The sequence below is a fragment of the Ursus maritimus genome, unplaced genomic scaffold, assembly GCF_017311325.1.
Source record: "Ursus maritimus isolate PB19 unplaced genomic scaffold, ASM1731132v1 scaffold_32, whole genome shotgun sequence".
Lineage (NCBI taxonomy): Eukaryota > Metazoa > Chordata > Mammalia > Carnivora > Ursidae > Ursus > Ursus maritimus.
Genome location: NW_024425786.1, coordinates 209,349 through 224,948, shown reverse-complemented (window position 1 = coordinate 224,948; position 15,600 = coordinate 209,349). Strand labels below are relative to the sequence as shown.

General features: G+C 61.7%; 1 protein-coding gene across 1 annotated transcript; it reads right to left on the bottom strand.

The window, feature by feature from the left end:
• Positions 1-803: 803 nt before the first annotated feature.
• Positions 804-14,618, bottom strand: LOC103682087 (tyrosine-protein phosphatase non-receptor type 11-like). Its single transcript, XM_040645519.1, has 17 exons — positions 14,538-14,618; positions 14,256-14,449; positions 7,316-7,438; positions 6,082-6,279; positions 5,201-5,387; positions 5,002-5,121; positions 4,669-4,782; positions 4,404-4,500; positions 4,209-4,260; positions 4,068-4,107; positions 3,507-3,662; positions 3,140-3,271; positions 2,229-2,383; positions 2,057-2,124; positions 1,820-1,968; positions 1,649-1,746; positions 804-1,506 (listed from the first exon to the last, which is right to left on the bottom strand). Exons 1-17 carry the CDS (start codon positions 14,616-14,618, stop codon positions 1,452-1,454), a joined length of 2,019 nt encoding a protein of 672 aa, XP_040501453.1. The 3' UTR covers positions 804-1,451.
• Positions 14,619-15,600: the final 982 nt, after the last annotated feature.

Genomic DNA, 15,600 nt, shown 5'->3' with positions numbered 1-15,600 from the left:
AATTATTTTGTATGCACATTTGGTAAGGGGTCCTCACCCTGTGCGCCCTCTTCCCCACACCACCGAGCCTCTCCTTCTGGAAGAGCCATGGCCTGCCCCTGTCTCAGAGACTTTAATCCAGAGGACACTCCCACTGGATTGAAATCCCAGCAGCCCCTAGGGCAGATAGCCCCCAGGTTCTAGGGTGTCAAGCTCCTGTTCCCTGTGGGCTGTGGATAGGCTGGAGCAGTCCTGTCCCCCTCCCCTAGAACTTTGAGGCTCCCCCAGGAGGGGGAGGGCAGCTGGAGCAGGGTGGGGTGGGCAGGAAGGGGTGGGGCCTTGGCATGGTCCAGACCCCTCCTCCAACACTCCCCAGCAGGACCCCCCAAGAAGTCATGACTCCACAACCCTGCTGAGAGTCCTGACAACAGGGCCACAGAACCCCAGGACTGACTCCCTGCAAACCAAGGCCTAAGGACACACAGAAGCAGAAGTGGTGACAAGTGGTGTGTCCTGAAGGTCCTGAAGACCTCCAGCAGATCCTCCTGGGGCCAAGTGCAGCGGCATGAGGGATGCAGGAGTCCTGCCAACCCCGACTGCCACCCCCACTGGCTTCTGCTATGGGCCCCAGGAATCCCGCACTGCCAGTTAGCGTGGTGAAAAGAGGCCAGGCTGGTTCTGGCTTCCCAGGCCTCGGCCTCCTCACCCCGAAGCCCAGTACTTCCTGCTTCAACCAGCTGGGCCTCTGGCTGGGCTGGGCTGGGGAGCGTGCGGAGGGAGACCCTGGGGAAGCTGGGCCCCAGACCCCGACAAAGACACAGAACTGAGAACGAGTCATTTTATTGAGGGTACCACAAAGCCAAGGGGCCATCCGTGGTGGGAGGGGCACACACTACACGCCAGTGACGCCACACCCGTCACACACCAGGCCGGCACACATGTGAGCCTCACCCAGACGCACGCGGTCGCACACGTGCTTACGCGAGCAGCTCGCGGCACCTGCACTGTGGGCAGCTCCGAAGCAGGGCTGGTGCTTCGGGTGCGGTGGGGGCAGGAAACACTGATGCTGGCCAGCACACACTGGCCGCTTGCTCACTGGTCACTCGTGGCACTCCAACATGTGGCACACACAGGGTCACACGTGGTCACTGTGTTGTGAGGGTGGTGACTGGTGGCCTCCCACCCCAGAGACAAACCGGAGCCCGGAAGCCCGGCCTCCGCTCCTCCCTCACCCGGGAGCCCAGGAAGGGCAGGGACACCAGGGTCTCCCGACTGCCCCCCCTCATTTCTAGGCGTCCAGGCGAGGTCGGGAGGGTCTGAGGGCTCGGGGACCCCTCGCCCAGCACTCAGGGACGAGCTCCAGTCTGTACTGCCCTAAACACGGTCCTTCCAAGGAACACCACGCCTGCCTTGCCGGCTCCCAGCCTCCAGCGCGGCTCCGGCCCCACCCGGGGCGCGCACGCGGGGCCCCCTCACCGCGCGAGGCCCCGCAGGTTCTCATCCTCGCCGCCGGGGGCCTCCGCGGTCCTGCGGACGGAGACAGGGTTCGGCCGGCGCCCACGCGGGATCCCGCGCCGTGCCCGCCCCCACCCCGCTCCCGGCGGGGACACCGCCCGGCCCCCCGCCCCGGGACCGCGGCCCGCTCCCGCTCCCCGACGACCCCACTCACGCCGCCGGCGCCCGAGACGACACGGGCCCAGCGCTGCGGCCGGGGTCCGTCGACCCGCCGCCCACGTTCGGAGAGTCGCGCTCCTCCGGCGCCTCGCGCTGGGAGGAGGGGCCGTCGGTCACCATGGTGACGTCCGCGCAGGCCCCGCCCCCAGCGCGGCCCCGCCCCCACCTGCTCGCGCAGACGCAGCTGCTCGGCCTGGATGTACCGCCGCAGCGCCAGGTACACGAACTTGTACTGCGCCTCGGTCTGCACCATCCCCGAGCGCTGCCGCCGCACCAGCTGGATCGTCTTGGGAACGTCGATGTCGCAGTCGAGACCTGGGCACGAGCGCGCTCAGGGCCGCGCGGGGGCCGGGGGGCCGGGGCGGGGCTAGACGGGAGGGGCGGGGTCGGCAGGGAGGCTCACCTTGCCTGCGGATGAGGTCCACCAGGATGTCAATCACGATGAGGGTGCCAGTGCGTCCGATGCCGGCGCTGTGCGGACAGGCCGGGAGCCCCGGGGCGGGTTTAGGGGACGAGGCCATGGCCCTGCCCCGGGTTGCAGCTGCACTGCCCGCCCACCCCGTCCCCGACCGCACCTGCAGTGCACCACCATGGGGCCGGCCCCCGGCATGCTGCTCTGGGCCCGGTTCACCTCGTCCAGAAAGCCGAGGACGCCGGAGGGCTCAGCCGGGACCCCGTGGTCTGGCCAGCCGAAGTACTGGTAGTGCTTCACTGTACGCGGTGGCTCCTGCTGGGCAGGGCGGGCTGGTGAGCGTGAGCCGGGCCAGTCTGGGCAGATCCCAGGTGGGGCCAGGCCGCAGGGTCAGAGTGCAGCTGCTGTGACCCCCAGGGTGAGAGGGGCACAGGGCATGAACTGGGAGGAGGAAGGCAGGGTTTGCCAGGAGTCACCAGCAGGGTCAAAGCCCAGCAGAAGGGGATGGGAGGGAAATATGGGGTTCAGAGCTTGGAGGCTCTCAGAGAGCCCCAGGTGGCTCAGGCCCCTGGGGAAAGGGAGAGGGAGCAATGGGGTGAGGGAGCAGGTTTCAGGGACAATGGCCTCTATTTGCCGAAAGGCCAAGTGTGAGGGGTCTGCAGGGCCCCCAGGTGGTTAGATATAAGAGACAAGGTGGGGGTGGAGGGGACAGGAAGGGATCTGTTCCTGCCACAGAAATAGGCACCACGGGCCTATGAAGGACCTTGCATCTGCTGAGGTGGCCCAGGAAGAGATTAGGGAGGGAGAGGCCATGTGGGTGTGAGGCCACCCTGGAGCCAGGCAAATGGGACCCGGGGCCTAAGGTTGAGAACGCGACCTGCCTATGAGCACCGCCCAGCAGAGCCCAGGCCAGGAATGTGCCCACTGGATTAAGGGACATGAATACCATCAAGGCCAGTGGGATTGGATGGAGCCACGTGGGTGGGGGTGGGGGGGGGTCTCCCAGCACAGACCTGAGGACTTCCTGAATACTGTGACTCTGGCCCTGCATGTCTTGTGGCCCTCTGGGCTCACCTGATCTGGCCGCCACACCTGCAGTTCCCGCACACAGTAGCCCTGGGCCTGGTACTCAGCCAAGTTGCAAATACGGACGTGGCCATATTCTTGGCAGCCATGCAGCTCTGGCCAGTACCGGAAACATTTGTTCTGGGAGAGAGGGTGCATTGCTGGAAGACCCCCAGCACCCTTGCCCCTGTGCCCCGTGGGGACCCACCCGTGCACACGCATACACAGGGGCTTTCCAGAGTCCCCCCCACAACACACACCCACACTCCCCCACGGCATCTTGAAGGCTGAAGGAGAAACAAGACTGGGCCAGCCACCAGCACACAGTCCACATGAGCACATGGTGGGGAGGGGGCCGTCAAGCCCAAGCTCCTACCCGGCCTCGCTCCACCTCCCTTGTGGCCATGACAATGACCCGCGTGTCCTCCTGGTGCACCATCGCCCAGAAGGCAGCCGCTGTGGTTTGCAGACAGCCCTGGGTGGCGATGTACACCTTGCCCCATCCATGACCTGGCTTCTCCTCTGGATCACTCTGTAAGGGGGTGGAGGCCAGGTGTCCACTGTTTCCAGGATTCGAAGTGCCAGAGGACAATGCAGGTCTATGCAAATGACGTGCAAAGCAGCACCAGGTGGCTCACACAGCCCCTCTCGGTCCTAGGCTAGGGAGGAGCTGAGGACCCATATTTAGTCCAGCCCACTCCGAGGACTCCTTGGAAACCACCACAGCCCCTCTCCCCCAGCTACGTCTACTGTCCTGCCAGGGTCCATGGATCATGGGGGCACCTGGATCTTCTTGGGCTGCCAGCAGGAGCTCCAGGTTCATAACAGGGGGATAGGGTGACGGGTGTGTGGCCAGACACGGCTCAAGACGTCCCGTCTGGTCCATGCTAGGCGATGCATGCAGCCGGCCACACACGCCTGTCTCTTGCACACGCACCCTGATGTAGTTCGCGTTGATGTAGTCGGCTCCGGGCACGCTGTCGTCCACGTCATGCAGAATGACACGGGTGGTATCAACTGGGAAGGGGAAGACGCCGCTCAGGTCTCCAGGGGAGAGGGAGGAAAAAATGGACCTCACCTGCCTCCTTGCCCGCGGACCCCATGGTGAGCAAGACGAGGGAGGAAGGGCCCTGAACGCGCAAAAGGGCAAGTCAGACCAGCGGCAGGACACAACACCCTGCCTCTACCTCCACAGGGCCCCTCCTTGCCAGGTGGGCCCCACAGGGAACGGATGGGGCCCTGCTCCCCAACACGCCCCCAGCCTGGCCCTCACAGGGAAGGATGTTCTTGTAGCGGTTCTTGGGCTTGTTCTCCAACCGCTGTCCCTCCTTCCGTGGGTACAGGAGCCGACATTCCTGCTGCTGCAGCATCTGATGGGGCAGAGGGGGGCGAAAGCTTCAGCCTGTTGTCCCACCCTTCCCCAGAGCCTTCAAGGACCATCCTACCTCCCCTAAACCTCACCCCTCTGCTGGCCCTCGCCCCAGCCCCAAAGGACGGGAGTCTGTGGGAGGGTGAAAAGTGGCTAGGGGAGTGGGCACCTCGAATTCTTCCCAGAAGCCCTGCTTGGCTTTCTCGCCGGCATCAGTGGCCCTGTTGAGCTCCTGTACTCGGCTCTCGATGCTTGCGGCATTGATCCTTGTGGCCTTGAGGGGCTGGCCGGGAGAGGTCTGTGTCCACACTCAGCAGGGTCCAGCAGACCCCACAGCACCTTCCCCCAGCGGCAGCTACCCTGACCCCACCCCGTTTCCCGAGGCCACCCTGCCCCAGCACTGCCTAGCACCCTTTTCCCTGGGTCCCAATGTCCCCTGGGCCATCCCCACCGGGGGTGGCGCTCACTCTGGATCCCAAGCGTCATGTGCCCCCAGGCATACCTGCCTGAGATGCAGCACTGTCCCCGACTTCTCCACCATGGGGTTCCTCTTGTAGCATTCCACCAGCTCTGCGAGGGTGTCGAACTGTTCCCCACCTCCCACGTCATACTTCCCATCTGGCTGTGGGGGCGGCAATGAGGGTCCTGGCCGCTGCCCGCCTCCCCTGAGCCACACCCCCATCCCCGCTGCCACCTCCCACCTGGAAGTGGATCATGACGTGCGTGACCCGTGGCCGGCGGTCTGCCTTGTCTGGCTGCTGTGTGAGCACAGACAGCACAAAGTCCCCAGGTTTGCTCTGACTCTCCCGCACCAGGAAGGTACCCAGGCGTCCTTTTTCCGTCAGCAGCTGCTCGGCCTCCTTGCCAGACAGGTGCCCATGGTACCACCTGGCCCAGGGTGGTGGGGGTTGGGGTGGGGAGCCCAGGTGAGACCGGGGGCCATGGCCTCGCCAGGTGAGGGGACACAGACCCACATGCAGCCAGAAGGCTCCAAGACAAGACACAGACACAGAGAGACAGATGGACCCCCAGATCTCAACGGCCCAGGCAGTACCCTCACCCAGGCCAGCCTCAGTCTGCCCTGCCCAACTCTCTGACTCTCCCCCTTCCCAAGAGCGGGCAGGCTGGAGGCAAGACAAGTGGGCCCTGCAGGGCCAGGGTGGCCACCAGGTGGCAGTCTGGTCCCCAGCAAGGAGGGCCGGGGCCACCTTCTCAGACCAGACCCACGACCCCTCCCTGGCAAATGCAGCTTCTTCAGGTCTCAGCAGTGCAGGTAGGGAAACTGAGGCTGGAGGAAACTGCTCACCGGAGTCACCAGGCAGGAGGGAGGTATAAGACTGGCGGCAGGGCTCCGCTGCACACTTTCGCCCCCGTGGCCAGTGCCCTGGACCTAGAGGAAATGAGGCCCCAAACCCTGGGGAGGGGGGCATGCGGGACACTCCCTCCACTTGGCTGCAGCTGTGCCTGAGCCTGACCCCGAGCCATGGAGGGCAAAGGAAACCCAGAGGCCACGCCCAATAGCCCCCACTCCCTTGGACACCTGCATGCACATGGTCACAAACACGTCGATTCTGCTGCTCACCGCTCAGCTATGGGGTCCTGGCAGCCCAGCGGGTGCCGGAGCTCAACAGGGGCCCCACTGCGCTCACGGAGCAGCCCCCCGTGCTGGCCTGTGTAGTGCTGCACCAGCTCGGCCAGCGTTGCGAACTTCTCCCCTCCATAGAGACTGTAGTAGTCGCCCGTGTTCTGGATCTTGACGTGGGTCACCTCATCCCGGCGTCTGGAAGGCAGGTGCACTAGTCACTGTTGTGGGGGGAGCTGCTCCCACCACCCCCTTCTTCCCATCACCACCCTCAGCTTCCAGAAGAGTCCCTGAGCTTTTCCTGCCCTGCCGTGCCCTGCCGTTCCCCTTCCCCATCAGCCGGTGTGCGAGCCCCACCGCCACCGCTCCCCTGTGAAGTCTGCCCTGGGCTTGCAGACTACAGGTCTGACTCCCCCTCGTTCTGGAGGCAGATGCCAAAGCAGACCTCCATGATGGGCTCTGCCTCACCCCAGACCACCTGCCTGGGAGCTCCTGAAGACCGGGGACAGGCGCTCAAGCTAGCTTCCCCAGGCCTCACTGCATGGGAAGCTATCGGGAAAGCCCCAGGAGAGGACCTCGGTCTCTCCAGTGTGAGAAAAGTCCATCCTGAGAGCTAACCTCAGTCCCACCTGCTGCCTCAGATTTAGCAGAGAGACTGGAAAGATCTAGAGATCTATTGGAAGCCCCTCCCCAGATCACCACTCTTTCTCACAGACTGAGCCCTTCCCATCTAGGGCCGGCGCAGGTCTGCCTGTCTACTTGCTGGTTGCAGCCCCTCCCCACATAATGGCCCTTTCATGGCCTCCGGCCAGACCCCCAGTGGGCAGCATCCCCAGGAGATGGGATCCTAATGACAGCCATTGAGGCCCCCTGTCCAGCACACCAGACTCCTCAGAGCGCAGGAGGGAGGTCTTGCCAATTCCCTACCTCACTGAGCCCTTCCTGAGCCCTTCTAAATGATTCCCTCCTGCCTAGAAGCCACCTGGTCTGGAATGCCAGATTTCCACCCACCTGTGCCAACCTGTTGGCTTCTCACACCCCACAAAACCCTGATTCCTGGATGTCCGACCCCCAGCGGGGATCCTCACTTCCCAGGACAATGCCCAACACCCCTCTGGGAAGACAGGGGAGACCGATCCCCACCTGTCCCCAGCTCAGGGTGTTCAAATCCCTTGCCCCCTGGAGTCTCAAGCCTGTTCACACCTGGCTGCAGCACCCACCCCCCTTCACCCACCTGACAGACAATGTGAAGCCCCCTGGGCAGCTCTTGCTGGGTCTCGCCAGGAAGCTCCCATGCTGGCCCCTGGACAGGAGCAGCTTCTCGGCCTCAACTCCACTGATGTTGGGGTGAAACCACCTGGAATGAGGACCAAGAGTTGGCAATCCCAGGGAGCTGGGGTGACACTGAGCATACTCCAGGCTCCCCCACCCAAAGTCCTGGCCCACACCCAACCTCCACCCACGGAGCCTGTTGTGGGCCCCATGCCGACAGCCTGCCACGGGCAGTGACCACTGGGTCTGAGGTCTATGGGGAATGAGGTGGGGCCATGGGGTCCCAGGGACACAGACAAACAGAAACTTTCCTACAGCTGGGTGGTGGGTGGGGGTGAGTGGGACAGACACCCTCCAGCACACCCCCCCAGCCACCAAACTCTGTGCCTGGTCCCTCTGGCCCCGCCAGGGATAGCAGCTTGGCCAGAGGGACTCGCGGTGCCCAGGCTCGCCTGGGGCCTCCTTCCTGCCCTCAGAGCCCTGTCAGCAGACCCTGTCAGTTCTACTCCTCCTGGCGTGGTATCGGCCACCAGCTTCTCTCATGGGGCACGTGCTGCAAGCCCAGGGACCCTTCCCCCATAATGCGTTAGTCACTTAGCCTTCCCAGAGCAAGCGCGGGGTCTTCAGGCTCTGGTGTACGTTCCACCTGGGCCCCTCTCCCCAGCCCCCGGCTCTGCGCGCCCGGACCGCTCTCCCCAGCCCCCGCTCTGCACCCACGTGAGCTCATTCACCACGGAGCCATTGTGCTAGCTGTTCTCTGTGCCCCTGGCCCACATTCATATGGCTGGGAGACCCCTCTCGCTTTTCATTCTTTATCCCTTGTTTATTTTTCTTCATAGTATTTGTCACCACCTCGATACAGATGCTATGTTATAGGCTTACTGTCTATTTCCCACTCAAGGATTTAAGCTCCAAAGGGCAGAAGCCGTTCTGGTTAGTGCGGTGTCCCAGGGACGAGAACAGTGCCTGGGTGTTAATGAATATACCTGAATTAAGAAGGGAATGAATAAGGGGGCACCTGAGTGGCTCAGTCGGTGAGCTTCTGATTCTTGATTCTGGCGCAGGTCATGATCTCAGGGTCGTGAGATTGAACCCAGCATCGGGCTCCGTGCTAAATGCGGAGTCTGCTGGAGATTTTCTCTCTCCCTCTGCCCCTCCCCCCACCTGTGCTCGTGCTCTCTAAAATAAATCAATAGAATCTTAAAAAAAAAATGAACAAATAAGTAAATGGATGGTGGGGGTACAGGTTGCCCCTGAGAGGATGGCCAGGGTGGCTGGCAGTTTCTGCCAACTGTGGGGCTCGATACAGGCTGAGTCCTGTTGCTGGAGGACTGGGAGGGGGGGCTGCAAGCTAAGAGGGACTGCAAGCCTACCTCTGCCCCCAACCCTGACTCCCTGGGACTGTCCTCCTTCACAGCCTCCCCCATGAGGTCGGAGACAGCCCCAGGTTCCCAGAGGGACCGGCCAGGAGGGCCCTCACTCAGGGCTGTGCACGAGCCAATGTCCAAGATCATAACTGCTGGGTTCTTTACCCTAGTAGCTTTTCTTTCCCCTATTAGGGCAGGAATTTCTGGCCCAGGTTTAAATTTGACCCAAGAGATAGGAGCAAGGATGATCCTGCCCTGTAGAGATCTTTCTAGAATGGAAATCAGATCGCGTGTCTAACGCCACCTGGGCGCTTCTCCCTCCGGGTCCTTCTCTTCCTTCAGGCCTCCTTTTGCCCCAGGCCTTCAGCGCCTGTCCTTTCTCCTTCTGCCTGTCCATCCATGCTCGCAGTCTGTATCTGCGTGTCCAACGCAGCAGCCTGTAGCATGTGTGAAATGTGAATGTAAATGAACTCAAATTCAACAGAATCAAAGCCCAGTTCCTTGGCCACACGGCCACATTTTACTGCTGAGAGCCACGTGCGGCTGGCAGACTGCTGACGGTGCAGGTAGGAAACATTTCCACCACCACAGAAAGTTCTGGTCTGCGCTGGCCTTCGCTGCCCGTCCTTGCCCGAGCCCTCACAGATCTGTTTGCCTCCGCCCTCCAGCCCCACAGAGACCTCTGCTCTCGGGCAGCTCATCTGTCTCCAGGGCCTGCGGCCAGGCCTCTGTCCCCAGCAGCATCTGACTGACCCAGGTGGCATGGCTCCACTCAGCTGTTCTCCAGAATTCCACACTCGCCTGGTTTTCTGCTTCACCTGGTCAGGATCCTTTGCTGGGCCCCCTCTTTCTGACCTCTCAATGTCAGAACTCCTCATCTGTGCGGGGCATGTGTCTACACGTCCATGTGCCTTCCACACCTCTAGCCTCACCTGGGATCTGAGCTTCAAACTCAAAGATACTTCTCTTCTTGGCACCTCTATTTGGAAAGCTAACAACATTTCTATCTTAACATTTGCAAAATTTAAAACTCCTGGCCATGCCCAGAAAGCCCTGCTCTTTTACCCGGTCCCCACTCAGGGAAGGGGGCCACTACTCACACATAGCTCAGGTCACCAGCCTGTAGCCCTTGGTGCTCTCTTTTCCAGCAACCTTGTGTCCCTTCCAAATGCACCCAGAACCAACCCCTTTTGCTGGGCATGGCTCACATTCCCTGCATTTCCCTGCAGCCCCACGGCTGCCCCTACCATGTTAACAGCCCATAGACACATACATACTTTTGTGTTTGTCACTGAGGGCAGGCTCAGATCTGACCTTGATGACTCCCCAGGGTCCATGTGTTCATTCAGAGAGGCCTGGAAGCTCAGACGACCTGCCCGGGGCCAGCCAGCCCAAGCAACAGGCCTGTTCACACTTTCCCTCGGGGAATCGGGGACACCGCCATCCAGGCGCTTCCTGGACATGTTCTGAGCCTAGCGCTTTGCGCTCTCTCCCATGCTGGCTTGTAGGGAGCCAGACCTGGGGGCCATTTTTGGTTGAGTGGTCCAGCAGGTGAGGCTGCCGGGGAAGGCTTCCTAGACTCCAGAGGCAGTCACAGGAGAGTAGGCGAGGCCACCAAGAAAAGGGCAATGGCTTTGTGCTGTCTTTGGACCCATGATGAGACAGTGTGGTGCAGGAGTGTGTGTGGGGGGGAGTGGAACCCAGAAGAAAGCTTCTAACCCCCCCTCCACCACGGGCCACCTACTCTGCTGAACCACATCCTGTGCCCAGATGCCCCCTCCCCCCCACCCGGCCCCAGTAGCCTCAGATTCCAGTTCAAGATGGGCAATGCCTAGAGTGTGGGGGCAGGGGTAGAGGGTGGAGGCCCAGAATCAAAGCCACAGAGAGGGGCGAAGGGCACCTTGTTGTCCTTTCAGGGACTCTCAATCATACTTTCCACCCCCCTCTCCTCCCCACAAACTGCCACTGGGTCTATCAGGTGGAAATCTCCAGGGGTGGGGCATCCTGAGACGTGGCAGCCACTAATACCACTGCCCTCCAGAATCCCAGGCTGACGCAGGGCCTCACATCCCCCCAACCAGGCCTGGAGGTGGAGCTGAGTGCCCAGCAGGCCAGTGAGGCTTGCTGCCCCTGGCTGAGGGGGTGGGAAGAGGTAGGGAGGTTACAAGTCCCCATCTCCAATCCCCACACCCCCTCTGTGCCAGGGCCCAGGGTCACCTCTGTGCCAAAGAATTCCCTGCTCTGTGATGGGTCAATGACTCAGCTCTGCCTTGGGAACATGGCCTTGCAGTCCCAGGGAAGGGAGGCATACCCTGTTGGGAGCCCAGTATGCCCTGTTCACCCCAACAGGGCTCCTAACAGGTCTCAAGGCCTGGGCCCTTCAAGGCCCAACTGAACCCAGTCAATGCTCAGGAGCCCAGGATCAGTCCAGGCCACCTAACCAATCAGCCTGAATCCATACTGGCCACCGACTGGCCTAGTTCCCTGTGTGGCCTTGCTCCAACCCTGGAACCCTGGAAGACACACGAATGGCCTGTCAACATGCCTACACCCATGATACAGGGGCTGGACACTCCTGCAGGGCAGACACTGTCATGATGGTGGGGAATCCACAGGCCAGTGGAGAAGGGTTCCAGGTTGGAATTCCAGGCCTGAGGACCCTAGAGCACAGGCAGCGTCCCTCTCCATCTCCCTGTCCCCAGGCCCCAGGCCCTGACCCTTTTGGCCTACGAGGAAACTAAACCAAGGTCCACCCTGTTTATCTAGAACCAAATTAACCAGAGATACACATTCCTTTCCAACCCCCGGAACAGAGGGTGAGCCTGAGGGGGGTCTGCATGCCCACACCCCACCATGGGATCTAGCCCCCTCCCAGGCATCAGTATCAGTGCACCTACACCCAGCCCTGCCCCACAGTGCTGGGGCCCCTAGGTGAGCAGTGTTGATGGAAGTGGCCACTGATCCACAACCACGGGGCCACAGGAAGGGGACATGAGGTGGGGGTGGACACAGGGGCATAGACTTTACTGCCCAGGCCTCCTAGGGGTGTGGGCCAGAGGAGCGACAGTCCAGATGGTCATCGGAGAGGGGCTGGCGAGGGCAGGCAGAGCCCCACCCGGGGCTTTCCCAGGCTGGAGCTAGGTCACATGCACAGGGCACAGACATGGCTCCTCTGAGCACCAGAACTTGCCTGGGGGATAACTAAGAGTGAGGCTGAGGGGAGTCTGAGGGGTCATTCCAACCAGACCTCAAAACCCCCTCCTCCCTGAATTTTGGCCATCACAGATGAGTTCCTGAGATCCCACTGATTTCCGCTACTCCTGAGCTAAGAAGGCCTGTGACCTTGGCGGACGCCATTGTGCCTAGTTGCTTCCTCACTACATCCCTCCTAGGGATCCTGGGACCCTCATCACTGAGGTGCTGCTGGAGGGAGATGGGGGGAGGCCTGGGGCTAAGGACCTTGCTCCTTGGGCCCCGAAGACTAGACTTCGTCCAGCCCCTCAGGGATCTAGGAAGTCACTCAGGGTCATAGTGTGATGCCCCCTGTGACCTCCGGCCTTGCCCAGCCCCCAGTGATATGTGTCTCACACCTGTATGACCACCCACGGTCTTCCACATGCATGCTAGAGTCTGAGCTCACACACGTGTGTGCACATACCCAGAGAGCAGGGATCCAGCTGGAAGGGCAGGAAGGCCCAGTTCCTGTGACACTTCCCATTTTCCCTCTCCATGGAGGCAGGAAGCTGGCTTGACCTGCAGCTGCCTAGGCTCTCACACACCTACCAGGGAGCTTGCCCCCTAAACCTGGCCCTTGAGGTCTGGAGGAAAGATGAGCCCATCTAGAGAGGGCTGGTCCTTGCAGTTAGGCAGGGTCAAGGGACCAAGACAAGAGCAGAGGACACTAGACCCTGCAGGACCCCTCAGGCCTCCTGCCCTGCCTCACCCCACAGCTGGCAGAACACAAATCCGGGGCCAGAAGGGAGCCTGCTAGGAATCCAGGGGACGGAGAGTGGGAGGGTCTGACTTTGCCCTGACACCTGCTGCCCATTCTAGGCTCCAGCCACTTCCACCCACCACCTGCAGGGCATATTCTGCTCCCCAGGGTTTGGGTCCATCAGACCTCCACCCAGGCCACCCCCACCCCTCACCGCCTGGGTGAGGGCCTGGGACCCTGGCGTCAGGCCCTGGCTGGGGAGAGAGGTCTGTGCCAGGAGGTCGGGCCTGGGGGCACGTCTCGGCGCTACCCGTCGGTGCCCGTCGGGCCCGAAGCACATCTCCAGGGGTCTCGGAGTCCAGCCAGCTAGCGGCCCTGGCTCACCTGCGCGAGGTCATGTCTGCTCCGCGCTGGGCGCTTGGCGGGTCCAGGCGGCCGCGCCCTCGGGCCACTTCGAGAAGGCCCCGCCCCCGAGGGCCCCGCCCACGCAGAGCCCCGCCCACGCAGAGCCCGGTCCCGGAGCTTCCTTAAAGGCGCCGTGTCTACACGTCTCGCCACCGCATGGAAGTCATGGAAGTCGAGACATAAAAGCAGCAGTTTTCGAGGGCGCCAAACTTCTGAACCAGGGCATTCACGCGGGCGTCCCGGGCTCAGAGGGCGAGGGCGCGGGGCGGCCGGGACCGAGTGGCCCCCAGCCTGGCCGGCCGCCTCCGCACAGGGGCGCGCGAATGTGATAAAGGGCTCATCGGTCCCACCCCCCGCGTGTCCCAGAGCCCGCAGGCGTTTCCCGCACGGCCTCCTTGACGGGAGGGGGGCGGTGCGGGGCTGCGCTCCCTTCGCCGGAGGGTGGGGATTCGGAGCTAGAGGAGGGGACCCCTGAGGGCAGAGGTGGGAGGATGCGTGATGACCAGGTAACCACCTCTTACTCTTTCTACCTTGGGGGGCTTCTCTCCTTTCCCCCCCACCTCTGCCGCCCCCGCTGGACGGTCTGCTCCCTAAGCCATGCCAACACCCCCTTCGCCTTTGCTCCTGCTACATCTGCCCCCCATCTGCTTGTTTCCTGTCTCTCACTGGCCGAACCACCTTTCATAAGCCATCGCTGGGCAGCAGCACCTAATTCATCTGGGCTCTCAACCTTGACAGCCCCCGTTAGGAACCTCAGGGCCCTCTCCTGTCCAACGCGTCTCTACCCCCTTTCCAGGAGTGGTGCACTGAGCAAGGCATGGAACCTTCTCCTGAAGCTTCCAGCCCTGGAGCCCAGATCCCCAGCCACCGCTCACCCACTCACCCACTCACCCAGGTCACCTCACCTAGCCACCTGAGGGCCCTGAGCCTCAGCGGCAATTGCCCTGGGAGCCCCCTCCTTCTGGAAGCATCAACTCCCAGACACTCCTGGTCCTCCCGGCCCCACTGGCCCACCTTCTCCTTAACCCCCCAGCGTGAAAGCCTCTTCTCCCCTCGCTTGACTCCCAGAGCAACCCACCTGCTCCCTTATGTTCAGCGTCCCCTCCACCTGGTACTGCATGGCTTCCTGGCCTCCGTCCAGTTGGCTCTCAGCTCCTCAAGCCCAGCCCCTCCAGATGCATTAGGGTAGTACCCACCCAGGTGCTCCAGTGCCTTCATCAGTGCCCCACCCTCCGGCCCAGCACAGGCATATCCGCTCTGCTCCAAAATCCTCTCTTCTCTTCACCAGTACTTGCGCCCCAGCACTCTGTCCTACACAGCAGGAACTCTTCCCGTGAAGTCTGACCGACTCTGGCTCAAACTTCTCCAGCTCTTTAGACAGAGCCCCAGCCTAGCCAGGCCTCACGGGTGCATCCTGCCCGTCTCCACCTGCTCCTGCCACACTGTCCCCCTGTCCTGCCCCTCCCCCCCCCCGGGGCCTCCAGCTGTTTGGGCTGGGCCTGCACTTCCTCTTTCTGCTCCGAGCACCTTCCGTTCAGCCCCAGGGCCCTTGCAGTCATGTGCCCATACCTCCTGCCCCACCTCAGGCCTTCGCATCCTGGCTCCAGCAACATGCTTACCCTCAGGTCTGGGTCTGAGGACCAGGTTTTCCTGGAGCCTCAGGCTAGTCCTGCCCCTTGCGCCCTGCATCATCCGGCTTATCCCTCCTTAGCACCTCCCCCATCCCCAGCGCCCGACAGCTGACTGGCACACAGCATCCATTCCACACACATCTCCTGAACAAACAAGTTGAAGAATAATGGATGAAAATGGGAATGCTTACGGGCTAACAGGTCACCCAGGTGCTGAGTGTATGGGTATTTTTGTTTTCTTATATTCATTTTCTTATTTTCTATTAACAAAAAAACAAAAAAAGAACACAATTATCCTTTATAAAAGTCAGGAGTTCCAGGGAGGAGGCCACTCAGCTCTCCCTTCTTCCCCTGTTCCTTGTTAGAGGCCCACAGGGCTGGTCGGTCACAGCTCCACGGGACCGACCCATCTTAGGACTTCCTGCTTCGGGTCTCCCAGCAGAGCCAACAGTCGCCCTCCCACCTAGGCCAATGAAAAAAGCTGTCTGCCCAACCCACCCACCCACCCACCCTGGCTGTACCCCCAGGCCCTCCTACCCCCTACCTACCCTGCCCCCCAGCCCCCTGCCCTTAGTACAATATGCCCACTCTCCTCACAGCCCTTCCCATCCTGTGCTCACGTACAGATGTAGAAGACATGTGTGCAAACATGCACATGTACTCATAGGGGGTTGCTGTCTGCAAGGCCGGTCACCTCCAAGGTCACCTGGTGTGCTGGCTTCCATGGGCCCCACCCCCATGTATAACAGTGTGGGCTCTGTGAAAAGCAGCCCTACACCCCAGTACAAGGCCCTTTTCTGCATCCAGAGCGTCCTAAGGGAGCCCGGAGCCTGTGCTGTATCACAAACTTGAACAAGAAGCCACGGGAGAGGAGCCAGCCAGGTGGGTAGTCCCTGGGCCAGGCAGGGCT